General features: G+C 47.4%; 1 protein-coding gene across 1 annotated transcript; it reads right to left on the reverse strand.

Annotated features, from left to right (window-relative positions):
* Positions 1 to 8,024: 8,024 nt before the first annotated feature.
* Positions 8,025 to 10,581, reverse strand: irf2bp2a (interferon regulatory factor 2 binding protein 2a). The gene is made up of 2 exons (XM_062400850.1): positions 9,456 to 10,581; positions 8,025 to 9,145 (listed from the first exon to the last, which is right to left on the reverse strand). Exons 1-2 carry the CDS (start codon positions 10,282 to 10,284, stop codon positions 8,427 to 8,429), a joined length of 1,548 nt encoding a protein of 515 aa, XP_062256834.1. The 5' UTR covers positions 10,285 to 10,581; the 3' UTR covers positions 8,025 to 8,426.
* Positions 10,582 to 26,870: the final 16,289 nt, after the last annotated feature.

Raw genomic sequence — 26,870 nt, forward strand, 5'->3', positions numbered from 1 at the left:
AGGCGAGCGAGCAAGTGTCGGGGGGAAAAACATGGAGGAGGGAGGGGCGGAGTCAGTGCCATGCAGTGCTCGCATGTTAAGATGAATAGAAGGAAAGGCGAGCCTCGTGTTGTGTTACAGGAACATAGTAGTGGCTGGGGGGGGGGGGGCCGCATCAACAGATGGATAAACCCGGGAGAAGAATGCGTGCCAAGCGCCAAATGTATCCGCGGCTTGCTGGGGCATGGAAATGTCAGGTGTCAGCGGCGAGCCACGCGGTCGCTGCTATTTATACAATCCACCATGTGCTGGATGTACACATAAGGCCTTGTAAACGAGAATGATGGGGGTTAAGGCTAAGAGTATTGCCATGCAGAGGGGGAGCGGAGAAGGAAAGATGAGCGGGTGACTCACCTCTTTATCTGCCATGGATACAGACAGCCCGAGAGGAGCCTGCATGGCCCTATGTGTTCAGACAGGTCGGGCAGGGAAATGTCAACACCAGGGAGGGCTGTGCATGGCTAACAACCTCATGGATGGATAAGGGCTAGCATTATCTCATCTGCAGAGCAACACTCGCTCACACACATTGCTGCAAAGGCTGTACTTAGACCTGGGGCAAGTGTTGACTGATCATGTAAGAAACATAGCAACACATTCCAGCCAGTACGTGCTTTTGCAAGTGCCGGCTTTGTTTTGCCGTCGCATAAATGAAACATGCAGCTCGGAAAGGACATGTGCAAAGAGCTCCACGCTGTCTGAAAGTATTTTAGCTGAGCTCTTACTCCAATTAGTGACTGGCTGGTGAACAAGTAACCCCATCAAAACACATCAGTTGGCATTTTAGGTACATAGCCTTTTCCAAAGCCCCCAGGGTCTGTGTCAACTGCGTCCTTGTCCAGACAAAGCCTTCTAAACCCAGGATTTCATTTCCACATTGTGGCCCGGTGTCCCCTTCATTGTTGACTTTTCCACTATGTGCAAGACCAGGGCATTTGTACCAGTCTGTTGGGCCCACGTCAAAAGCAAAAAGTATCCGCTGGTGACGGCTAGGGCCATTCTTGTTATTCATGTCATGCCTGGCGGTTTAGTAGGGCAGGGTGCAGAATTTTCCAGAAGCAGCTGTGTGCTAGTGAAGCTGACGGTGCGCCAGCCCAAAAGGGTTTCTATGTCTTTCCTTTCTCTCCCTCTCTCTCACTAACCCTCCCTTCCCTTTCCATCGGCATGCTTGGCCCGTTGCCCGGTTTTACTCAAACTCACACTCAACCAGAAATATCCGCCCTCCCTCCTCCTCTGTTCTCCCCATCATCCCTCCCCTGAACATATCCCTCTGGCTCAACAGCGAAGCTTCCATCACTCCGGATGACACTAGATCATTTTTCTCCCCCTGCACATTCCAGCCAGCGAGGAGGACAAGGGAGGGGAGCGGCTGCTGTTTCTGCTCTGTGATTATATCATTACAGAGCAGCAGACATGTATACAGTAGATCCAGCACAACCGGTCATTAGCATGCTTTCTACGATGATGGCTAAATACAAGTGTGCTTTTGTTGGAGCTGGAATCGCCTCCGTGCCAGTGCCGCAGAATTAACTTCAGGAACGCTCTCTCTCTCTCCAGGCATTCCAAATTTGTGATCAACCTTGAGATATATAAAAACACTTCTCTTATTTACCCTACCATCATCCACCCCCCTCTGACACCTGTTGTTACATGCTCTGCCTGAGTTATCAGATACTCCGAAAGCTCTGCCGCGGTCTAAATAAACCTGTCTGAGCAACAGAGTTGTGTAATACACTCGAAGTCACCGGCTCCAATAATAGCACACACCTGTCAAACACAGTCCCTGCTTGTTCTCTGCACGGACCTGACCTCCTCTCGCTCCTTAACTCCAACTCAAATGTTCCATGGCTCGGAGACAACATAAACACCTCTCAGGAAAATTATTTCCCCTAAAATAACACAGAGACACAAAGAGAGGGAGGAACGAGAGGTGGAGGTAACACAATCAAAAAAAAAAGCTGGTGAATAGAATAGTTTTTGTGGGCGGCAAGGGAGAGAGAACAAAGGCGATAAAAGCTTTATTCTGCCTCTGCAGAGATTGTGCAGTGGCTGCCATAAAGCCTTGATTGACAACAACGTTAGCACTCAGAGGAGAAATAGCTCCCACTCACAGTTATGTAACCTACAAAGAAACTACAGCGAGTGTGTGGATGGGTATTACTGTGCATGTGCTTATGTGAATGTGAGTGTCGGGGGGAGAAGTGGGGTACACACACAGTATTTCCAGGTAAAACAAAAATGACAGCCTATCTAAATGGTTGCTATTATCTTCTGACAACTGTATGCCTTCACTGAGATGAAAGCTGATGTACAACACAACAAGGATCTCGACGGAATCCTGGATCCGTGCAGCACATGAAAGTCGTCTCAGATGCTTTTTTTGTTGTTGTTGTTGTTGTGGGTCTTTGTTATTTGGCAACGTGCTGGGGAGAGTTTAATTGTGCGGTCGCGGTGGAGGCAGCTGATTTGGTTGCAAGTACACATGGAGCACTGTGTCCCGGCCTGAACTGGCGATACTCGCCCGTGGCTGAGGCCCTGCTGAGGAGCGAGCGAGCAAAGAGCAGAAAGGGACGGAAGGAAATGAGCCTCCCATAATACATCACAGAAGATTTGATGACACACCCAAGAAGCCGAGCCATTCATCAGCCCGCCAGCCCGTCCCCTCGTCAGGCCCTTCACAGACGCAGAGCAGTAAAGCAAAGTTGGCATTCACAAGGCCTTTTTACTGCATCATATCTCCTCCTTTTCTTTATCCAAACGTGAATCTCTGTATGAGTCCATTATTCAAAATGATATTTTAAATGATCTCCTTAACCTACGTATCGTGACTTCAGGCCCCTTCTGTGTTTTTCTACACAGGCTTTGTGTCATTATTCAGCTGACAAGGCTGTGCACAGACGCCCCTCACAAACCATCACAACCATTCGAATCCAGGCTCTGAGCTGACTAAACAAGCACCTGGGGGGTGCCGGGGGGACAGACAGTCACCTGCTACCCTTCCGTGCCTTTACACACAAACACCCTACACACACCAAAAGCCACCACAAAGCTGGCAGCTCCGCCAGAAGCCCATTCACGAGCCGTAGAGAGGAAGACAGCCTTTCTTAGCAGCACATCGGCCAACCGACAATTACCGTGATTGCATCAGTGTGTTTGAAAAGGTCTGGCTCGCCGTTTCTCAGAATACACGCTCTGTGGGGATGTTCATTTGTGGTTTTATCAGCAGAGCAACTGGGCGACAATCCTTCCCAAGCAAAGCTGCGTTCCCTGCTTGCATGTTTACTTTTAGCACGGCTGCTATTGACAGCTATATCTAAGTTTAGCTCGGCATGTCCGAGGTGGCAACAAGTATCTTACTACTGTGACTGGCATGCCCCACCCAGAGGCCCAAAATACATGTCTGGAAGGAGGTCAGTAAAAGGGGGATTCATGACTATGATTTTACACAATTGAATCTATATATTACATTATGATTTTCACAAATGGAGTAAATTTAGAGCCCCTGGTGGACTGTAATCTCGAGCCATATTTTTATCTACGGAATATCCTCGATGGCAGGAGACAACACTGGCCTCTCTCACCTCCTATTTTTCATTTAGCCGAGAATCAGCAGGCCATCTTATCAGCTGATCCTGAGCCAGAAGCTTGGAGTAGTTGCTCAGCAGAAAAAGAAGGGATTGTGTTGGGCTCGGCTATAATATGAAAAAAAAAACGCGCTTGGATCAGTCCCATGCTTTGTCCTCATCTCTCACATTGCCTCTTCTCTCGTTCATTTTTCATCCCCTCTGCTTTCATCTTTTTGCCCCCTCTCCTTCCTCTGCATTCTGCTCACTCTCTTCCTCCACCTCTTTCTCTCTCTCGCTCTCTCTCTGCTCCACTTATAAGATTTGGCAGCACTCCAAGATCTGAGAAAAACATTGGAGGCATAGCCTCATTTTGATGTCTGGAAAGAGAGGGAGGCAGAGAGCGAGGGAGAGCGAGAGAGTCCTCATTTCCATTTCACAGACTCGATTCACAGCAGCACCACAACAGAGAGGAGGAATACGGGAATATCAAGAGGTTGAGCGTAACCGCAAGTCAGGGGGAAAAGGAAGGATGGAAAGATAAGGCAGACACAGATCTTGGATTGCAGGAAGAAATGGAAAATTAGGTTCACAAAGCAGGATGGCGGTGTGTTTTAAGAAGTGCCGTGCCAAACATTGAGATCAAAGTGATGGAAAAAGGAGAAAACTGTCTCTAAATATCTGAAGAGCATAGTAAAAATTTAAAAAATACCAATTCATTCCGTTTGTGTGACCTGTTAAAGCCTCGCTCTATATAGAAACAGCTACTGTGAAAGACAAAAAAAAGATCTTGAACACATTGAACAACAAAACAAGCCCTTTCCAGTAATTGGGTCTCATGCCAGTCTGAGAGAAGGCAAATTTGGCTCTCTGCATTGTAATCATCCTAACTTTGCAGGCCTTCATGATAACCAGACCAAACCAGTCTGATGTACAACCCCCCTCCTTCTACGGACCAAGCCAAGAATCCGAAGGGAAATTTTCACATCCTGCGGATTCAGCTGTGCTCCTCCTAATTGCTGGTTGGAGCTCCAGCTACTCCCCCAGCGCTGAGCAGAGAAACCGTCATTACTAGTCTCGCAGGAGCCCGGGACCCAACTCCAAAGGGAAACTTTGATTGATGAAAAGAAAAGAGGCAGATCTGAGCGTGTCCTTGATACAACATTTGCTGTGACCTTGTTTTCCCTGACAGGTCTAAAATTAACCGAGCGGATCAGTTATACTGGGAGCGGAGAAATGTGGACCAGATTCTCCTTTTGGCGCGTCCCTGTCTCTGCTTGCTTTCAGGGGATTACAGCAGCACGAGCATGCCTTTTGATTTATTGTGCTAAACATAGATTCATTAGTGAAACAGCTGGCTACACCGAGCGCTCCACACAGGCCTTCCCCTTCCTCCATCCACCCACGAAACCATATTCACGATTTTTATGTAAAATAAATGCCTGGGGAGAAGGATTTACATTGCTCTTCAATGTAGATGTTGTCAGCATTAGTGTTACGCTGCTCTCGCTTGTGAAATGAGTGAATATAAATGCTCTTATCATTTATAAACAGCAACATTTGTATCATTTCCTCATATTCTCTATATTAAGGCAGAGGAACCAATCCAGAAACAACAAATGCGTGTTTAGTAGCCGGCAGGAGCTGGAAGGACGTGTACCTCGTGCTCCAAGGACAGCAAATATGAACTCTGACCAACTGGGTTATGGCTTTACTATCACATCAACATCTCTGTGTAACACTGCATACCAGACCACAGTCGAGTTACTCATTAAAGGGAGAAACAAAAAGGCCACAGACTTTCTTGTTCTTCACATGTCTGTTATTGCCTTTCACTTAGCTTGATTAACAGGACGTGTCAAGTAAATCAATCTAGCAGTCAATGAGGGATTTTATGACCATTGATTAGGTAATGTGTTGCAACCGCCAGATAAAGAAGGTGCGGGCCAGAGAGGTACTTCATAGGCGCAGCGGGATTTGTTCCAAACGACACGACTTGAAACACCACTGTCATAAAGCAGCAGAAGGACAAGGTATATAAATTAATATTTGCCCAAAGTGATATCAGCTTCACCTGGACTTCACCTGACTCAGACTCAGACGATACGTCGTCCGAGGTTAAATAGTGCCACATGAAACCTAAGGTTAGGGTTAGCACTGTTTGTCTCATAAGCTGGAGTTTATCCCTGTCGGTTCTCATGAGTAAACAAAATGATTGCCTGTGAGTCATAAACCACGAATGACCCTTGCATAAAAATAGAAGACCTTTCAGTTAATTATATAAATATATCTGTTATAATAAGAAACATTAAAGCAGAACATGATGCCATCAACTCTGTGTGACCTTTTCTTCACATGCTGGTTGTTTACTGAAATCTCCCCATAATGTTCCCTCCTGCATATGAATCGCCAGGCTGCACCGTAGCAACTGCCGTGCTCCGATTTTCACCGGTAACTACGCAACGCCAGAGCCCTGTGTTATGGCAGAGCCACTTCCAGGGACACATTATCAGTGTATTAGATACGGTGCAGGCTATTTTGGTCAGCACTGAACAAACAGGTATGGGCTGTGCTGTGATAGATTTTTAGCCAGGAGAGAGAGAGAGGGATGTTCTTTTGCGTTTAAGTGCATCATAGTTAATGCCAGGTTACGGAAAGCTGGCTCTTGTTTCTGATATTCTCAGATGTGGCAATTTCAGTTTTGGACTCCCAGCACATTGTCATGAAGGAACAAGTAGGTCAACGTTCAGACTAATAAAAGAAAATCTCTGAGAACAGCATGTAAGCTGGAACAAGGAGTGGGTGTGTTGCAGATGAGCAGAGTTAAGTGTTACCCTTTATCAAACTGGGCTGCGTTTCTGGTTTTAAAGTCCAACTGATAAGAAAACTTTTCAGAGAGCGGAAAGCGACCATAAACAAACACCTGCCTTAAAAATGTGCACTCATGAGAAACAGGTATTGGTTGGTCAGAAGCCGCCGTGTCTCAAATCGCAAGAGAAATTATGTTATTTGCTCGGAATGTTTTTTTTTTTAGCTGAGAGCTAATTCTGTCCACAACTGCTTTTTATTCTTCCCAATTAGGGAACAGTTAAGATCCATGGCCCCCTTAGTTGGCTGAACAGTGGGGTGCAAAGATCGCAAGAGCGGGTAATCCTTGTTCAGACTCAACCAGAATTCAGTTAAAAAACACATCTGCTAGTGCAGTGAGGTCAATGAGTTGAGGAACAGACTCGTAAGGACAAGCATCAGATCGGTCTCTGGGCCTTCAACCACAGAAAAACAGTCTTGAATTCTGAGGGGCTGCTGTGACAGCTTGATAAAACACGAGCAGGAAGCAGATTATGCCTCAAATAATTACGCAACGGCCTGCTACACCAAGCCCCCCCCCCCCCCTCCCCCTCTTTGCTAGATATTATCCTGCGCTTGGTGCAGTGTCAGCTACCGGGGAGGCAGAGCTCTCAAGATTGCTTCTTTTCGCAGACACAGTAACTGCAATTTGTCATTTAACGACACCATAAGCCGCTCACTGCTCGCAGAGGTGAGTCTGGCTGCCTAACGGCCATTATTGCTGTTTTTACGGCCGCGCCGCCATGAATCTGCAACAATTAAATTTGCATCTGAACAGATACACTGCCTGGTTGGTATTCAAGGCAGCAACAGCGTTATTGTTTGGTCTGAAGGCACGCACGCTGCATACCGAGGCAGAAATCAGTTCTTTGCATGTGGGAGAATGTTGTGGTATCAGCAATAGTGCATCTGTGTGGCACAACACAAACTGAAAGTAAAGGGGGGGTTGGTGCAGTGCTAATGCAGCTAATTCATTCTCTGAGATGGTTTGATATGCTGATTTTATTCGCTATTTTTTATTTGTCTGCAGCTTAGTGAATCAAATGTATGATTAGTAGAAAATAGTGGATTGACCTAAAATTAAAAGCAAAACATCGTCATAACACAATTTGCATACAAGCTTGAAAATATGTCGGAAAATGCTCCTCCGGGTGGTAAATGTGAGCTTAGGTCCTAATTTCTGGTTACACAACATGGATACACTTACATGGTTATCATGTTGACAATGGTGCACTTCTCACATTACTGACTCAACAGATTCCAGCTGACTGAACATGACTTGGCACCCATTTCTGTAACGCTGCAATCAGCCACAGCAATGCACAAGCGGGAGCAAAGTGTTTGTTTTCCCCTCCGACCATGCGTTTTTCCTACGTCTCACTAAGAGCTTGTGCGCAGGAGAGCTGCCGTCCTGCAGCATGGAACAGTAGCCTACTTATTTTGTGCAGCGTAAATCAAGTCTCCTGAGCCGTCACAACAAGCCTGTGTATCAGAGCGGAGAGCTCCCTCGTCATCATCCGTCTTACAGCCCCCGTGTAACTTAATCACTCAAATGAAGCAAGCCCAGACAATATGTTCATACAAGATCAGAAATTGTATTTGGCAATTTTTAAACAAGTGCATACAAGTACAGCTAAAAGCATTTCAGTTTTGCCAAGTGCTCGTAGAGTAGCATTAGTCACATTCTACGTTAAACAGGAACTGCCACCAGACCTAGAAGTACATCAAGAGTTTTGTTAAACATCAACAAAGAGGAACGTAGTCCATTATAATGAGTACATACCTTTATCTTCAAAAATATAGAAACACAATGTATTCAAAAATCAAAAATTATACAACCATGTTTACGAAGTATACTCTTCCCTTGGGTCCAATATGTACAAGTCCGTTAGTTTGTTTGAATGGTATGTATGTGATATTTATATATTTATACTCATATTTTTTGCCTCCCCTCCCCAAAGAAGTGTTCAAACAAAATCAAGGGTCCCTCTCCTTTTTTACTTTGACATCTCCTGCGAGGATGGTGGCGATTTCCCCTTGCATGAAAGCCCAGGGTACGTTCGAGCCCACCAGGGGACATTTCTCTCCGCTTGGACAGTACACTTCACCCGTGGCACCTTGCTGCTTTATGCTTTCCCTGGAGCACGGGAAGCAGAACTTGTGCGAGGGCACAGACGGGCACTGAACAAAGTGTGTGTCCTCCAAACGCTCGTGGCAAAGCGTGCAGCAGAGGGGTATGCTGCCGGGTACCGAAGAGTCCGGAATGCTTTGGGGGTGCACTTGGTCCATGCCTGGCACATGAGGGGTGCCTGCACCGGAGCCGTCTCTCTGTGCCAGCCTCCTCTGGTTCATGGAGGACGGCGACAGGGGGCTGCTGCTGTTCCTCCGGGTGGTGGAGTGGACCTGGTTGGAGTCCTTGGGGGAGCTGTTCCCACCTGCATTGTCTGCCGCCATGATGAGAGCCGCCATGGGGGACTGGCCGTTCTGGGTAGCCTCAGGTGGGGTGGTGCGGGAGTGGGGGGATATTGTTGAAGGGGGGGAGCTGAAGCTTGGCGGGGGAACTGGAGGCATTTTCAGGCTGTCACTGGGTGGTGGTAACCACTGCTGTCCTTCTCCGTTGAGCTTGGCGGCTGTCCCCTCTCCCTCTGGTTCAGGCGACGCTTTTCTCTTCATGCTGCGGGGATGTTTTCCTCTGTCTGGAGGTGGGAAAGGGTTAAACACAACCGTTGAGTTGCGGAGCTCAGACAGGGATCAACAATTACACTGGGGGGGGGGCAAGCATTTTTAGCTGCTCTCTGCTGCACCACAGGCTACAGAGCAATAATAACAAGCACAGGAATTAGAGAATAAATACCATTTATGGCACTTTAACTTCATTGATGTGAAACTATATTTATCATCCGACCATTATTACCCCAATCATGAGCTCCAACGGGTTAATAAATACGAGCGGAAACTGAGGGGAGCACAGAATATTGTTGAATTTTAACACTTCTGGGTGCTTACCTGATTTGGAAGCGGTGGCGCTGGACTCGTAGCTCATGACCCTTTGTTGCAGGGCCGCATGGTCTTTCTTGAACCTGTTGTCGAAAGTGTGCAGAGCCATCAGGTCTCTCACCGTCTTGCCCTTCCCCATCCAGTCCGGGTCTGCCCTGTTCTTGTGGCTCTCGGGGATCTCCGGCGTGAGGCTGTCGGGTCTGTGCTTCTCCTTCACCTCTCTGTCGTGCTCGCTGCTGGAGACCGAAGCGGGTCTCTTGCCCATGTCGGCGGGACTGCCGCCCGTCAGCGCCGAGGGAAGCCCCATCTGGCCCTGTCTACCGTTGACGGCGTGCACCGGGGCCATGTTCCCGTTAACCAAAGGCACTAGATTCGGGGGCACGGCGCTATTCCTGCGCGGGTTGGGGCTCTGGCGGTTCAGCTCCGGCGGCTCGTCGGGCTTAGGAAATCCATTGGGGACGGGGATGCCGTTCGCCTGCCGGCCAGACTGATACTCAGGACCCAGCCTGGGCGGGCGGTCGGAGGACAGCGGGTAGCGGTCCAGCGGCTGCGGCGGCCGGGAGACAGGTTCTCCCGCCGCGGCATGGTTGATCGCCTGGATCTCCTTCCCGGAGAGCTGCGACTTCCCCGGCCCGGGAGACCTGCCCTCCGTGAACGCCCGCTTGAGCTGCCGGGCTGTGTCGATGACAAACTCAATGCGGTCCGCTCCCTCGTAGTTGACACATCCCCTGCACACGGGCTCGGTAAAATCCCAGATCATGGCCCACGGCATGCGGGGCAGGTCGCATAAATAACACGACTGCCTCCTGGAAGAAGCAGCGACCGCCGCGGACGACATAGCGCTCGTCGACGTCGAGCCCCCGAGAAGAAAAACCCCGAAATAGTCGTGTCTTCCTGCGGCTGCTCTTCTCCTCCGGGCTCCCGCTGAAGAAAAAGGCGAAGTAAGAGCACGGTCCGTTGGCGGAAGAGAAAGAGAAGAAAAAAATAAAAGGTGTAAAGTGGTCCTGTCCCGAGTTATGGAGCAACAACGTGTAAGTTATAGAGAGTTCCTGTCAGTGTGTACTTTACTACAGCGCTGCTCGATCTATCTCCACTGACTCTCTACTACTGGCTCAATGTGGAGCAGTGACGTCAGCACGGAGCTCTAAACGCCTGCTTCCACTTCAGTTTCTATTGACTTGATTTCTTCGACAGACTCCCCCCTCCTCACCCCCCTCTCTCTCTCTCTCTCTCTCCCCTTCTCTCTCTCTCTCTCTCTCTCTCTCTCACTCTCTCTCTCTCTCTCTCCCTCTCCGGTTTACTGCATCCTCTGTCACTCACTGCTTTCTATTTATTTCATTTTATTTATCAATTCATTTTAATGTCAATTGAACTCAGCCCACACTAGTAGTGTTGTTGTTGTTGTTGTTGTTATTCTTATTTTCATTGATAGCATTATTGTTAACAATATAACTAGTCATATTATTACCAGACATTTCTTGGTCCATCATTAAAAACTGAGCATTCTTTATTTGAGCCAAAAATTATAATATCTTTTATTGAAATGTATTGATTCATTTTAATTTGATCACCTTAACCTCGAGTAACACAGCTATTATTACAGCAAAGATTAAATTACTGCTGCTATTATTATCACATATACCCGGGTTGGTCAATAGCTGCATGGGACATTTATTTATTTGAAGAGAAAAAGGAAACAACAGCTGATAAAGCGGCTAACACAATGTCTCTGGCTCCTCCACTTGCTTTGTCCTAAATTCCCAGCATTATCCGGTTCAGGCTGAAATACTCGCTTCTGCTGCTGCAGCTTGTTTTTCTCTATGCACACAGCTCCTCGCCGCCATGAGCTGCTGCTGCTCCTGCTGCTGCCACTGCTGTGCAATGCACGAGGTGGCTCGACCCTACAGCAAAAGCAACCAGGCTACTGCAATCTGTAGAAATGACTCGAAAACTGTTGTGCTGCACTTTATTTTTTCGAAGGGCAGCCTAACAGTTTATCTGGGAAAATATTTTAGCATTAATAGAGGGATTTTTACTGCCTGTTTTTTTCCCTCTCTGCTGCTCATTCTTTTTTGTGTCAGCCGACCAGCATGAAGTCGACATTCACTGACCACTTTTTTAGCACCGGTTAGATAATATTTCCCCTGCAGGATTATGATGAAGAAAAAAAAAAGAAGAAAGGAAGCAAAAAGGCGCCTCCATTAGCCAGTAACCAGGAAGTGCTGTCATGAGGTGGGGATTTCCAGCCAACGTGTTGTAAACTTGAATCGATCCGGGCTACAGCATGAATGTAGCTCTGCCCACATTTTTACTCTAGTGCGCCGAGCAGTCAGTCATCCACATCTGCCACCGCTGAATTGAATCACACCGCAATGAATCAGCCGCCCAGACTCAGTGAGTTCGAAATCAAACAGCAAAAAAAGGAAAAACAAACAACAGAAAGTATGAGTGTGAGAGGTGAAGTCAGATTAATGGCTGCTCTCTCATCGTTGTGTGTTTTACATGATGGGAGGGGGGAACTTTATTTGACTAGAAACAGCTCATATACCAAAAACCCAGCCAAAATCCCCTGAAGTAAAAGTGGAGGTTTGAAGTGGAGGAGTGCCCCGGTACTTCGGATTCCTCCGTCTCATCTGGTCTCATTCCAACTCGTTGCTGCTTTGCCCCAGGCTTTGGGTGAGGCAATGCGTCTGAAACCTGCAGACACAAAGCAGGATATGTTTGTGCAAGTCCATGTGACGTTGGAAAGAGGAAGCGCGATGTTTAGTCACGTACCCTCATCCGCCTCACCCATCTGAGGGACATGAGGCCACTTGGCTCGCCGCCCGCAGCCATGATCCTGCGCGCCGTGCCTTTTTTTTTTTTATAAACAAAATAAAGCAGTAACCTCGCTCGTCTGTTGCCACCGAGCACACATGATTGCAGTGCACCCGCCATATGCTTTTGCGTGATTGTTGTTGTGAAGCTGCTGGCACACGAATGAGCACGCCTAACAATGCAGCACAATAATAGCCTATTCCCTGTAGAACATTCACAGACGTCATGAGGTTTTAGAGCCCTCACTGTAAACCACTGTACTAACACGCCGTTTCCCATCAGCCCTCTCTCTCAGCCTCCGTCCTCGCCGGGCGAACAACACAGGGAAGTGTTGTCGAGGGCTCTGTGACACAGTTAGGAAATGACTGTAGCAAGGGGGTAAAATAAAGTCCTTCCTCAAGACTGGTGGGAAACAGTTGCCTTACGCTTTGATCCCTCGCTTCTCCACTCAGTCGATGTTTGTGCAAGCAAATAGCTACACACTATTATGCAAGACGGAGGCATGCTGGGATTCAATTAAATCCCAAATGACCTGATTCTATAATAGGAAGATCCAGTGATTTAACAAAAACGCTGCAGGCTTCAAAGCGAAGTTGATCGGAACAGAGGCGACAAAGGTCTGAGACGGAGCCAGACGTGCACAGATGGCTCGGATTGGCAATATGACCCATGTATACAGTAAAATCACAGCAGTGTGACCCGGCTGACAGCCATCTCATCTCAGTCTGCCCATTAAACCAGATGGAGTAGCTGTATAACGCTGCTTCTTTTTTCTCTTTCCGAGGGGGTATGTAAATTGAGACATGAAAAGCTAAATAAAGAGCGAGAGGAAGGTGACGGTCAGGGGAATACCCAGCATGTGACAGCATCACAGGCCTGATGAGATGACGTTATTTTTGTTCTGTTGCTTTTCTGAGCCTGTTAAATATTATATCGCCCATCTTTTATTCATGGAGGCGAACCATTGCAAATTCTCTCTAAAGTTTTGTGCCGGAGCAGATAATCACACTGGATGTTTTTTTATTCTGTTTTCTCCCCACCAACATTTATGTTATATAACGTTTCAAGAACAATCGCTGAGACGAGCACGGAACTGAACTGTCACATGTTGCACTGACACAAATGGGGGTTATAGCAGGACAGTGTGAGGACATATAACTGAAGTTAAGCATCTGCTGTAGTGACCTACTTTGGAGATTATCAGCTGAGCAGTGACAGAGGAGAGTAGGACTAATGTGCATGCTGTACACAGTTCCTGTATATGTAACAGGGAGAGGTAGCCATGGAGATTATCACCGTACCCCAACTACCATATATATCCTGTTTATGGTGCTATTTATATCCACAGATTTGCACTGCAAGGATTTGAGCACAGATCAAATTTGGGGAGCTCCTGAACTGCCGTACGACTTCCTGTTTTTGTAATGAAAAGCATAAAAAAAAACATTTATTGGATCATTTCTCTATTCTAGTTACACATGCACAAGAGAGAAAGCATGTGAAACGTAAACAACAAGGTAAATAAGCGTTGTACGGAGTTGACTTTGATGTCGGTATAAAATGGTGGAATTCAAATAAAATGGAGGGTCGACGACGGCGAAGGGGAAAAATGTGCTGGGCGGCTGGAATCCGGGGGCTGGAGGCTGCAGAGGTGATGTCATTGGGCCAGAGCAAGAGGCGAGTGAAAAACAAGTCTCTCTCTTTATTCTGATCCTCTTTGCAGTCCCGGCGGGGCTGGTGGGATGGGGGGGGGGGGGATTGGCAGTCGGCCAAGGCAAGGGATGCTGGGAAATGGCAAAGGATGCCAAGCAGGCCCCACCGCCAACATTAGAAGCTCACATCTTTGTTCTCAGAAACCTGGTGTGCTGCCAAAGGCCTCATTTCAGCTCCATGGCATGATTACACTGGATGTAGGCCAACTACTGAGAGCTTGCTCTCGCTCCCTCCCTCTCTCCCTCTCTCCCTCTCCCTTTATGTTCCCTCCTTTGGCTCTCTCGCTCTCTCTCCCTTTTGCTCTCTCTCTTTTTCCACTGCCTTCAAAAGCTTTCTGCCAAACATGCAGCAGTTGCCATGGCTGCGGAGAATGGAACATAAAAAAAAGTGAGTAATGAGTCAGACTTGGACCCAGATGTGCCACATGTGTATCCATTTAGAAAAAAAACAAGACGGTAACATATCCCCTTAATCTGCCGGGCTTGTCAGGGGACAGACGACTTAAGTAAATAGTGGAAGGCTGAGAGAGGAAAGTGGAGGGAGGAAAATAAATCCCTGCAGAAAATGTAAATGAATGCAAATGTTGTCATATCCATTTTTAAACGGAAGGTAGTTTCAGTGGGTTGCAGTGCAGGTTCAGTTTTAGTAAACAGGAACAGAAAGACCAGAGCTCTGCCTCTGTAATTCTATGCTAAAGTGAGCTGGTGACATCATTTCCTGTCTGATGGAACTCCCCCCCCAAACACACACACACACCTCTCTCTCTCTCTCTCTCTCTCTCTCTCTCTCTCTCTCTCTACATATATATTTAGTATATGCTTATTTATACAACCCGACATTGACGTAAACAACCTTGCCTTGCCTTTTTTTTTATATTAATTGAACCAGAATGCATTACCTGCACATATGAAGAGCATTTATTGCCCATAAAAGGGCGTTTCCCTCATGACTCATCCTTGTTGTGTTCAGCAGGATGAACTAAACTGTGGAGTCATTCCACTTTAGTGACCAACTACATGCAGTACAATGGAATTTTCTAATTGTAAGTCTGCAGCCTTCTTTCACACACACATTTTGAATGGCAACATAGTCCACAGCAGTACTGCACTACTTGAGCTGCTTTCATGATTCATCCTCATGCAAACTCCAGAGGGACCCGACACATCATCAGGCTATTTGTGGTACATAATATGAATATGTATGTGCACTAAGTGTTTGAAGGTATGACTGTTTGTTACAGGGACATTTATATTTGGACACATAGCTGTTCTCCCACCTGCATCTCTATTCGACAGAGGTTATATTTCTTGCTTTTCTCAACTCGAGCCACAAAAGAATGAGGAGTATTTCATGTGTTATGTAACGTCTTTCACTGAGCCAAAATAAAATCTGCCCAAAGTAGGCTTATTTATTACACACACACAGCTCCTGTTTATTTTTGAGCTGCCTTGCTAGAAAATGGACTCTGACATCCCCGGTGCAGCAGTTACCACAGCACTCAGCCTCGGTTTGCAGGTGCAGAGTTTGTCATGCTTTCGAGCGAGGGCATCGTTGTCCCTTTGCTGCCTCCCTTTTGATTTGTTTTTACTCCTTTTGCATATATTATGTCTTTTCAGCCAAACGGTGGCATAAAATCCCTGGTAAATAATACAGAAAAATGTGTGCAAACATGCATATTTATAACTCCTTCATTTAGAAGATATTTCAGGGTTGCTGCTGGATGAAGATCAAAGCTGCTCCTAACGTTTGCCCTGAAAGCACGAGGATATAAAGAGTCACTTCTGTGATGTATAGAAAATAACATGACTGTGAGACGAAGGAAAACCTAGAATAGCAAACAGTGACCTAATTAGAAAACCTACTTTTGGGGGGAAACGGTTCATAGATTGCATGTGGCTTATTCAGAACAGGAAAGAATGGTAGATCATAGTGAAAAAAGTAACTGTAAAGCATCATTTACAGATGTTGTGGTTACATTTGGAAAGTGATATTTTCTGCAGATTTCCCGCAATCAAGCTCCAAAACTTTTACTTTGAAACTGCCCTTTTTTGGTCGTGGTCATAAATCCGCTGAGGTTCCCGACACAGATTCCACAGATGCTTCGCTGCCCTCTCTTTGATTGTCTGGTTTATGGAGGACGCTTCATCGTGCACTGCGAGCATCTGTGCCAGATATGTCCTACCTCCCCTTTCTATAAAAGTGCAAGTTGTCAAGACGGTGTGGCATTTATTATGCGCTTGTGGTTTTTGTGCCCCCCCCCCCCCCGGCAGATGGGGAGCATTGGTAGTCACGTTCAGCCTCCCGCCGCGGTGAAAGATGGGCAAGCAAGATATGATTGCTGTCCCCCATCTGTGTGATAAAGTCCCTTTAACCACGACGTCTGGGCATGTGGGCACACGACGCCTCACCTCCCTCATTTCAAAGACGTCTCTCCAAGAACGGCTCGATGTGAGGGCCTGAAATAGAAGATAGCGCTGGAGTCACAAGTGCAACTCTAGGTGTGTCAGTATAAGGACGGTCAAGAGAAGATAAAATAGAATTGATGCAACTTGTGTCTTATTTTAGTTGTTTTGGTCATTCCGTCTGTCCGTTTGGATAAACTTACGATACTAATTGTTTAAATCTGAAACATTTCTACAAAAAAAGTCTGACGGGAGGCAAAGCACGCAAACATGTTTACGACAAGGCGAAAATATGCTTGAGCTACAGTTAAAGTAATAATACTTCAATGGTATAATAATCGTAAGCTTTTTATTGTTTTGGATTATTTTCATATTTGTGACTTTATGTTTTGTGTGGGTGTGGGTTGTTGGTATTGGTGGAATATAGTATATAAGGCTAAATTAATTTGAGAAGAAATTGTTTTATTATTGAAGCCACTGTAGCATTGTAGAATGAGTGGGCGAGATGAGGCCAGCTCTAGCACCATTCTTATTCTCTTTTCAACCTCATTTGACCTGCATGTCTGCTGCTGGGAATTTGTGAATTTCCCCAGTGAAAGGATTAACAAAGTTTTATCTTATCTTAATTTACTTTGGTTAGACTTTATTCAAACACATTTTAGTACGGCAGCCCTTGTGAGTAGAATGATATTAGCCTACTAGCTACTGATAGCAATGATGAAGTCTATAAACCAAATACACTGGATCTATCTTTTAACACTTTAAATCAAATGTATGCTGCTGTTTTAGAATCTTTCTTGTTGCATGAATAAAAGGGCTGACGGCCTTTATTTAGAAACTGAATTACCTCACACTAGTTTTGCAAAAAAAGTAAATGGTAGATGTTGTCTGACTTAGTCATTATGCTCCACAGGGACATAGTACACAGTTTAGTCACAGTCACCGCACCGAGCTGCACCGGTGTTGTACAGTAATACTGTGGGAAGTACACGACATGAATAGGAGAGCCTTGACGCAACAGTAAAGTCCCAAAGGGATTGAACGGGACGGAGCGGAGGGAGTGCTGTGGGAAAGTTCAGTGCCCTTGAAGAGGCCTGATAAGCCTGAGGTGATATGAACCTTTGTTTTTGTATTGTGCAAATTTGTAACGACTACGAGCACTCTGCTGATAGAGCGACGTCCTACACCACGTGTTTGCAGCAAACCAAAGGCCACTTGGAACTGGGTGTGGTGAAAGCAGCCTGTGTGGTTTCAGTGTGTGACAGTAACATAACACTGGGTGTATATTGGGATTGTTTTACACAGTCAACATACAGGTTTGAGCAGACGCTGTTACCAAGTTTTAACATATAAAAGGTTGCGCTAACTCCTCCCTCCTCCTTGTTGTGAGGTGATGGGACCCACATTGTTCAGCAGGCAAACAGAAGTGTAACTTGACCTTGCTCCGTGCTCATTTGAATGATCTTTCTCTCCACCAAGGGGGATAGAGTTCACCGACACTGTTTTTGCCACACAATGGGAGGGAGGAGCCAGACAGCCTTGAAGAGGAAATGGTTTCCCCGTGACTGACAACTCAGGCTACACACCCTGGGTTTCCCTGTTCTCACACCACCCTCCCCCGTTTCCTATTTCCACACTTTTATTTGACGAATTTACATTTTCCTCTTTGCTCGACAACAAATGTCTTTGAAGAGAGCTCAGGTCTCGTCCTCCTTCCGGCTCTGCACTCACATGATGAACTCGCTCAGATCAAAAACACTGTTGCCTAACAACAGAGGGGGGTAGTGGGGACAAAGTTCACCTCCCATGTAACTGCAGCTCTCACATGATTTTTCAGTTAACCATTTACAGCAGGGAGGAAGAGAGGGAGGGAGGGAGGCTCGTTCTGGGTAAACAGGGTGCTGTGTTTGCTGTTTAAAGTAGTTAACCCTGCTATTCACTAAGCTCACCTCCCCGCTCATTTACACACAACGTGCAGGAACACGAAACTCGTCGGGCCACAAGTCATCCTGCAGCAACACAAAGCTGCTGCCCCTGAACAATGCATGCCGGCCATGCTCCCATTATGAAACCGCTCTGTCACAAGACGTGTCCCTCGCAGGAATGCTGTTGTGACACATGCGAGCTGTTGACACAAGGGTTAAACATTGAACCACCCACACGTACACACACAAACACACACACACACACACACACACACACACACACACACACACACACACACACACTCACACACACACACACACACACACACACACAGACATACACACACTTCAGCTGCCAAATGGGCGGACGCTTCAACCGCTCCATGAGCGTCGGTTAGTCACCAGTTTGTGTTTATCTTTCCACTTTGGCCAACGGTCATCAGGTTTATCGGAGGAGAAGTCGTCCCTCCAACTGCAGCCAGGTGCAGCACAGTGCCACGATTCACATACAGCCGACATCCCACTCAGCGGCAGATTGCCTGCCATGTTTGGAGCTCTGCAGAGGTCACTGGGTGCATGTGTGTGTGCTGGATGTCGTGCGGTGCTGATCTCTGGCTCGGTGCTGGTGCACAGAGTTCAGCAGGAGTTCAGAACAGATTCATTATTCATGCATTTCTTTGCTCCAAACCACGGTACCAGGGAACCTCAGCTCTCTGAAAAGGTCCAATAGTTTGAGGTTTCTTTAGCTATGTCACTCTTTTTTTTCTTCATAACTGGAGTTTTATTCTACTCTGTTCAGTATTTGTTTATGAGACGAAGCGATGAGAACAGGAAAGGAATCCGTGTTGCTCTCTACAGAAGAGTGTCTTCAGTTTAATGTGTGTTGGCAACATGTTGAAAAATCCCTGCTTAACAATTCTAGGAAAGCCAAGCCACCTGGAAATCTCATGACTTCCTGAATCTAATTCCAGGCCGAGCTATCAGACTGTCTGACTAGCAGCTTTCATTCAGGGGTGTAAACACTAAATGTCAGGCATGTTTGCCAGAGCCAGAGTTGAATCAGGCATTAATACTCATGTAATGCCTGCAGTGAACTCAAATGCCCGAGCAAAGCCCTGATTATATTTTCCCCCTGTCTAACGGATTTATATTGCTCTGTGAACTCAGAGAGAGCTGGCACTGGGTGGACTCATGAACAGGCCTCTGCATGCACCACGTTGTCTTTTCCTGTTGTTTTTCAAATGCAGCCGGTGCTTTACTCCAACCATGTTATAACAGATGTGAGCGAGGGCTGGCAGGTTTTGATAACCTGCAATTGTAATCTGAAATGTGCACAGAGCAAACAGCCCTACGAGAAAACAGGGCAAAGGTATGACACCACGAGGGAGAATCCAGAACAAAATCCCCTCTCATGTCACAGCGTGCTGTGTTGGCGGACAGTGACCTCATCCAAAGTTTACACGCAGCCGCCTCATGCTGCTTTGTTATCTTCAAAACTTGCAAAGCAGCACATTCCAGGCCTCAGCGGCAACAAAACAAGAGTGTCGGCGTTCAGATCCTGCTGCGCTGTGAGAAACACGATAAGCAAATAAACGAATACTTCACCACGTGAGCAGGGGCCGCATGAAGTCAAAGTAAGAAACACAGTTTCATAAGCAGAGGGGCAGAGGTATATGTAGGTCAGTTGTGGACTCAGACAGGAGCTTTGCGTGTCTTTGCTTACTCAGCAGCCTGCGCCCAGCTTAGCTCGTTTTCAGTCTTTTTTTAAACAGACCACAGGGTAGTAAATAGCTACGAGGAGGATCACAGCCTTCGCAGCTGATTGGCCTGATGCTCGCCTGACATAAACAGGAAGCCAGCCGTGCAGGTCGGAGAGGGGAGCGAACAAAGACGGAAGGACCGGAGACAAGCAGAATGTGGTGGCAAGACAAAGAGAGCATGTGTAAAAGCCTGAGGGATTTAGATTTGAGAGGAGGAGAAGAAAAAAAAAAGAAGGTCTCTCTGTTTGTAGCGTGCCATGTGACTCACAGAGGCATTCAGCTTGTGATTCAGTTCTCTGCATTGTCAGCATCCAGCGTGAGAAGATAATAGTGGTGATGTGTAAACTATGGTGTGCTCGTCGGGGCAGGACACCGCAGAAGGATGCCCCTCATAAACAACAATCATGTCATGATATTCATTCTGTGTCTGTGGTTTGGTTTTTATATCTTTACACGTCAACATATCATCTTAAAAAGTTGAATCTTTGTGTCCAGTTTGTTTATCGTGATCTCTATTAACAGATTTTTGCAGGTGAATATGGTGAATCTGTTGCAGAGGGACATTATATTTTGGCCGGAAACCTGCTCCTGCATTTATTTACGTCTTTCAGTTGAATCAGTCCCAGAGGACGACTGCACCTCAAATCAAACACAAGCACGATGTGTTTAAAAAAGTACTTGAAATGATTTCCTGTTTTTATTTTTTTATCAAGTTATGTAAGGGAACGAAAATGATTACACTTAGATATCAAGTTCCTCTTTTGTGTATAGATGTATATTTAAGATACGGAATCAACTGTTTACAACCACACATCCATGAGGTCATGGTTAATCTGAGGGTGGTGTCATGTCTTCTTATAGCTGACTATAGTGAGCCTGTGCTGGCCACGCGTGTGAGACTCTGGGTTGTTGCATGCATCTCGGGGGGCCATGACAGGGCAGAAGCACAGAGCGGAAATAATGAGTGACTTATCAGCCGCGCTACACCAAAGAGCTTTTGGAGCAAAAACACACCCCTCCTCCCTCCCCCATAAACCTACTATCCCCAGCCCTAGCTTTGAAGGTCAGATGAGAAACAAGAGCGAGCACTGCCGCCGCCGCCACCACCTCCAACTGACTGGTTCAAACAGGCCCTGGGAGGAGGGGGGGGGCAATAACGTGTGTGTGTGTGTGTGTGTGTATGTGGGGCGTGGCCCACTGAGCATGCCCAGTGAGGAGGAATGCCGTGTGATGGCAACACAGTGGGCTCTCCCATCTGCTGATGCAGTGTGCACTTCTCGCCCCGGGCCCTTTTCCATCCAGTCTAGTGAGCAGCCAGATCAATGTACTGTGGAATGAACACAAAGTCAGCGGCTGACGCACACACATACACTCACACACACAAATAAACACAACCACCCACACATATTCACACATTCTTCATGGACAGCAGCGACGCAGAGCCCTGCACTGCAGCAGGCACGCACTGGAATTTACTCATGCATGCAGAAAAACAGTGAGGTTGAATCAAGGGGCTGATATATTATTCAAGGAAAACTCCCTCTGTATTCCGGCTGAAGTTTACTACTCCTAGTCTTCTAACCTCGCTGCACGCAACACTTCAACAAAAAGACAGAGCTGTTATTTTGGCTTCTTTCCTCCATTTAAACTCCTCTGATATAATGCTGAGTCATCTGATCGTCACAGGCCGAGGCGCCTCCATTTACTGTGATCGCTGCTGAGGGCATTTTCTAGGAGGATTGGTGCTGAGGCCTCGTTTCTGGGCCATCTGTCTGCAGACAGACACATGCACAAATGCAAAGTGAGACCATACATGTGTGTGTGCATGTGTGTTTCCCTCTTATGAATAATTGAGGAGCTTGTGTGGTTGAGCAGGCGCTGACTCGGCACCCAGGATGGCACCCTCAACTACTGTGACAAAATGGTGGAGCGTGAAAAGTGACATGTACGACATAATGACGCTGAGGCAAGTTGTCAGGTTTCTCACTCGTGTGCGTGTGACGAAGCTGCTGAACGCGCTCTCACCTCTGGTGATATTTCCTAAATGCTGAAAGAGAGAGATCCATGATCGTTTTTACTTCCTCGACTGAATGCAAACTAAGGTTTGACTACACAGTCTTACATTATATGAATTATGGAAACATATTGTTGGCGAATGGGGCTGGGGGGGGGGATCTAATGTGTTCTTTTATTTGCAGAGTCACGCCTGTGCTTTCTGATATGCTAATGCATCTCTCCTCGAGTAATTGAGCTGTGCTATAGAAAATCAGCCCTGGCCTAATGGCGCATTGTCTGGAGGATGATCAAAAAGCAGCTGAGATGAGGATGAGATGTTCTCCAATGATCCACAGATGACACTGATAATGAGGCACTCAAAGGACTTTTCAGGCGTGACGGGGACACTGCAGACGTCTCAGTCACGAACCGGCCAAGAAAGGCAATCGAATTTCATTTCCTGATCCGTCTCCCAACCCCTCAATCAGATGCAGATTTCTCTTTCTTCTCTTTTTTTTTATGTGAGTGAGATGTCCTTTGCAGATTTGTCCTTCGTCTCCCTCCCCCTCTCTGACCCTCAACCTCAAACCACTACAGCCCACTCCAGACTGAGCACCGCGGCCGCTCGGCCACCCCACCCCTCCTCGTCTCTGCCTCTTGCTCGAGGGTGTCTAAATCAGGCACACCGGACATGCTCGCCACCTACTCATGTGTCTCTCTGCAAACGCCCCGTGACCTTGATCCACCCTCTCACATTTGAATATACACTTAATCTTCCTGTAATTCTTTATAGCAGCACTGTGCTCAAACACAACCACATGTACACACGAGTAATGCCAACAGCAGACAGACAGCTGCAGTTCAAAGCTTAGCAACAGCTGGGTTCCATTGTCTCTCCCGGAGCTGACTGACATTTGAAGCCGGGCGATGGCTGCCTTGAAACGCTTCTATTCTTTCTCATGCCTTCCTCTCTTGTTTGCTTCCCTCCATCCGTCCCTCTTTGTCCTCCGCCGCCAAGCACTTCTCATTCCTGTGATGTTTTGGGTTTCGCTGAGGTCTGCCTGGATACCGCAGTGTCTCCGATTCACACACAGTAACCGGGGAAGCACAGAATATGCTCCTTATTTGCCTCCCACAGAAGGCAGACACTCGATCCAACCTCTCCAGCGGAGATATACTTGGCAAGCGGTGTTATTCACCACCCCTCCCTGTACCCCCACTACTTCTTCCCTTCTCAGTGTGCATGTGTATGTATCTTTTCAAGACCTTCTTTTCCAAGAAAGGACCCCGGGATTTATAAGTGCATGAGCCGCCGCGAGCGACATCTCCAGAGAAGCATGAGTGTTTCCTGCAAACAGTTGGGAGGGGAGGGAGAAGGGGAGCGAGGCACTGCTGTGTGTGTGTGTGTGGGTGGACAGCTCCCATAGAAACACTATCCAGTAACACTTGAAGAGCGTCATCAAGGGGAGGTGTGCTGGGTTGGTGTGTGTGTGTGTGGTGCATGGAGGGGGCGGCTTTCTGAGAAAAAGCCCATGAGGCCTGCAGACCTGTGATTGACAGTTACCTCTGCCGAATACCGCCCCTCAGGGACAGACTCCTGACGACAACTGCTGCTTCCAACCCGCCCTGAACCGTCGCCAGCTCCACGTTTACTAAATATGTCCAAACCTGACTTGTCACTTTAAGAACAGGATCCAAATCCTTCCTCCTGTCTTTGTTTAGAGCTGCGCTTCGCTGAAACCCAACACGAGACGACTTTAACATTGCCTAACCGCCCTGCTGAACTGACATGTATTTTCAAAGTAACCGAGCCCTTCATCATCCCTCTCTCTCCCTCGCTCCCTCTCTGTCCTCCACCGTTGGGTGCGGACGTGAGGAGCAACAGTGACTTCATGGTGAGTTGTGTAAGAGCGCGGGGCGAGGCTTGAAAACGCGGCCATGTGAGACAAACGAAAGTGCTGATGTGCTGTAAAGAGAGCCAGTGTTTCTGGAGGCATGCAGATACAAACAACCCCCCTAACCTCCCCGCCACCCTGGCTAGAAGTCAGATGTCAGAGAGGACAGACCAGTGTCCGGAGTCAGGCAATGGTGAAGGGCCAGATATGGGGGGGGAGTAAGTTGGCCGCTGGGTTTAGGTTTAGAGGGGGGGGGGATCTATTCCAGTGGAGAGAGAAAGGTCACAGTGTAAGCTGATAAAGACAGGAGGCAGAGCTCGGGGCTGCTTTCAGGCCAGCTAGTCAGCTGACGCCTGCAGCTGTGTTTGGAACATCAATATGAGCCTTGTTCAGCCGACCCCCCCCCCCCTCTCTCCCTTCCCTTCCTTCCCTCGAAAAATCTCTCTCTCCCGGCATCCCCTCTCACCCCTCCTCCTCCCGCTCCTTCTCCTCCTCCTCCTCTCCCCCTCCCGCTGCTTCCTTTTTTTTTTTCCAGCTCTGATTTATGAAAGTAGGGCATGTGCCCATAACTGCTGCATCAAGGCACATGGCTGAGCCTCCAGAGGCACTGAGGCTCTGTTTACATCAGCCCAGACAAATGCACCGCATTGCACAATTGCCACAGGCGAGCTCTGTTATATAAAGCGCGGGGGGCCCACATTGGCTTCATTGTTTTTGTTTTTCTGGTCGCCCCTGCCTCCACCTGTAACCCGTGAACTGCACATATCTAGAAGGACACGGCGTCTCATGATCTCTGACGTGTCGCATAAACGCCCCCCCCCTTGAGCAGAGGACCGGACGTGGCCGCCACATGCACATGAGTGTCGGATTTCACATTTCCCAGGCTGATGTGGTGGAAAAACTCATCAAGCGTTTTTTCGAAGCGAGCAGCCGGGGAACAGTTCCAGGAAGTTCAATAGACGTTTCTTTTTTTTTTTGGTTCACTCGCTCACTCCACTCTGGTGCAGGAATTTTTTTTGGGGGGCTTTGAGGGATGGCGGTTATTGTTCAGAAGTACTGGAGCATGAGAATATTATTACAAAGAGAGCGAGAACTGCCGCGATTTGGCCGGCGAGTGCAAGTGTGAGAGCATGCGTTTCCTTTCGGGGGGGATGACAATTAGTCCCCCGAACCAAAAGAGGCACTTCATGATCAGTTTCCATGACGACAAATCAGACTGTTCAGGCGGCAGGAGACAGAGGGAAAGGAAGGTGTACCTAATGAGCATGAGGGAAATCATGGAGACCATACCGACACGACAGTGGAGCCGCATGATCACATCGTCAGCACGAGGACACGAGGAAGGAGCAGGATTGAGGTTGAGCCGCAGCGATTCATGGGAGTATCTGTGTGAGTGAGCGCGTCAGGCGATGGATGAGAACATACCGTCATCCTTTCGTTTTAATCATCTGACACACAGATGGGATTTTGTGGGTGTGGCCCGTCTTTGAAACAATCCTGAAAAACACGACCAGCTGCTGCGATCACAAACCATTAACCATTCAGCGGCCTAATGCATCACAGGCCACGATTCCGCAGCACGGCCATGTGACGGAGCTCAGGAGTGAGCTACATGTCATGTCCTCCTGTCTGTGTGTGTGTGTGTGTGTGTGTGTGTGTGTGTGTGTGTGTGTGTGTGTGTGGCTGACTCAACAACAGGCCAATCGCTGCAGCTCCATGCCTGAGCCTCCTGCACCACTAGGACACACAATAATTTACAGCTGAGGACTTTGGACCCGGACTGTTTCCGATAGTTCTGCCCGCTTGTGAGTCATCCCAGGCTACATGCCCTCCGTGTGGTCATGTTAGAGGCAGGGTCAGTGCAGCCAGACCTCTGCACACACACTTCCTCGCTCATTACTCCAATTTTCTCTTAATGGAAGGAATAATCAGAGTTGCCTGGCTGCTGCTAAGTATGGGGCAAATCTCTCATGACGCTGCCGTGGCTTATACTTCATCCAAACTGCAATGTTTTCATTTGAAAATGCAACAGCTCTGCTGCGCTGAGGCAACACTCCAAGTTTGGAAACACTGCTACTTTTATTATGAGGACTCAAGAGTCTTCATTTAAGTGGACGGGCAGAAACTGACGATGACGTAGACACTCACAAACACGGATTGGGAGGGTTTTTGTTCACGACGTGGCCTTCACTGATTGGTCAGGCTCCTATCACATGACTCCCTTCCAGAAGAAAACGGCCGGCATGAGCCTCGGCTAGCAGTGCAGAACACAACAAGTAGAATCTGACAGTGTCGTCTTTGCTAACAGTTGTTGTGCAGTTCAATTCTGTATTTTACAATGATACAACTGTTTACATGCGTAGGAAACGAGCTATCTGCGATGTGTGATTTCAGGCATGTAAGCTTGGATGGGGATCAGCACTAGGTGCAATCCACTGCATGTGGCTCTGCGCAGCGCTGACTTAACATGATGCAAGCTGGTTAGAAATTGTGCCATTTCAAAACGTCATTGTGTCATGTGACCCCCAAAACACTGTGGGAGCAGTCAGACCAAGTCCATCTCAAAAGCACCTATAGGAAGCCAACATGCCTGTGCAGACAGAGATCACTTCAGTGCTGTTTTCCAATTAAAATGTTGTTGTTTAAACGTTGTAGGATGATATAGAGATATATGCAGTATGGATGTAGCCTCAGTTAATCTGCATGCTTCTTCTAAAGACCAGGGATGCACTGAATATGAATATTCTCTGGCAGGAAGGCACAGAGAGAGAGAGATGAAAAACATCTTGTTTTTCAATCCAGAGCCGTAACCTAAATAAACACTCCTCTTTTCTTTTTTTTTACCCTCGGAGCTGTTTTTCCCCCTCATGCTTCCAGTCTTTGTTGCTGGCTGCCGTCTTTGTAGAAGTCCTCGTAA

The sequence above is a fragment of the Platichthys flesus genome, chromosome 12, assembly GCF_949316205.1.
Source record: "Platichthys flesus chromosome 12, fPlaFle2.1, whole genome shotgun sequence".
In the NCBI taxonomy this organism is placed as follows: Eukaryota; Metazoa; Chordata; class Actinopteri; order Pleuronectiformes; family Pleuronectidae; genus Platichthys; species Platichthys flesus.

Bases quoted from the DNA above. Each gene is read 5' to 3' on its own strand.
- irf2bp2a (XM_062400850.1), bottom strand. From the start codon at position 10,284: ATGTCGTCCGCGGCGGTCGCTGCTTCTTCCAGGAGGCAGTCGTGTTAT. The intron at 9,146-9,455 runs GTAAGCACCCAG...TCCCACCTCCAG, and splicing joins CGCCACCGCTTCCAAATCAG to ACAGAGGAAAACATCCCCGC.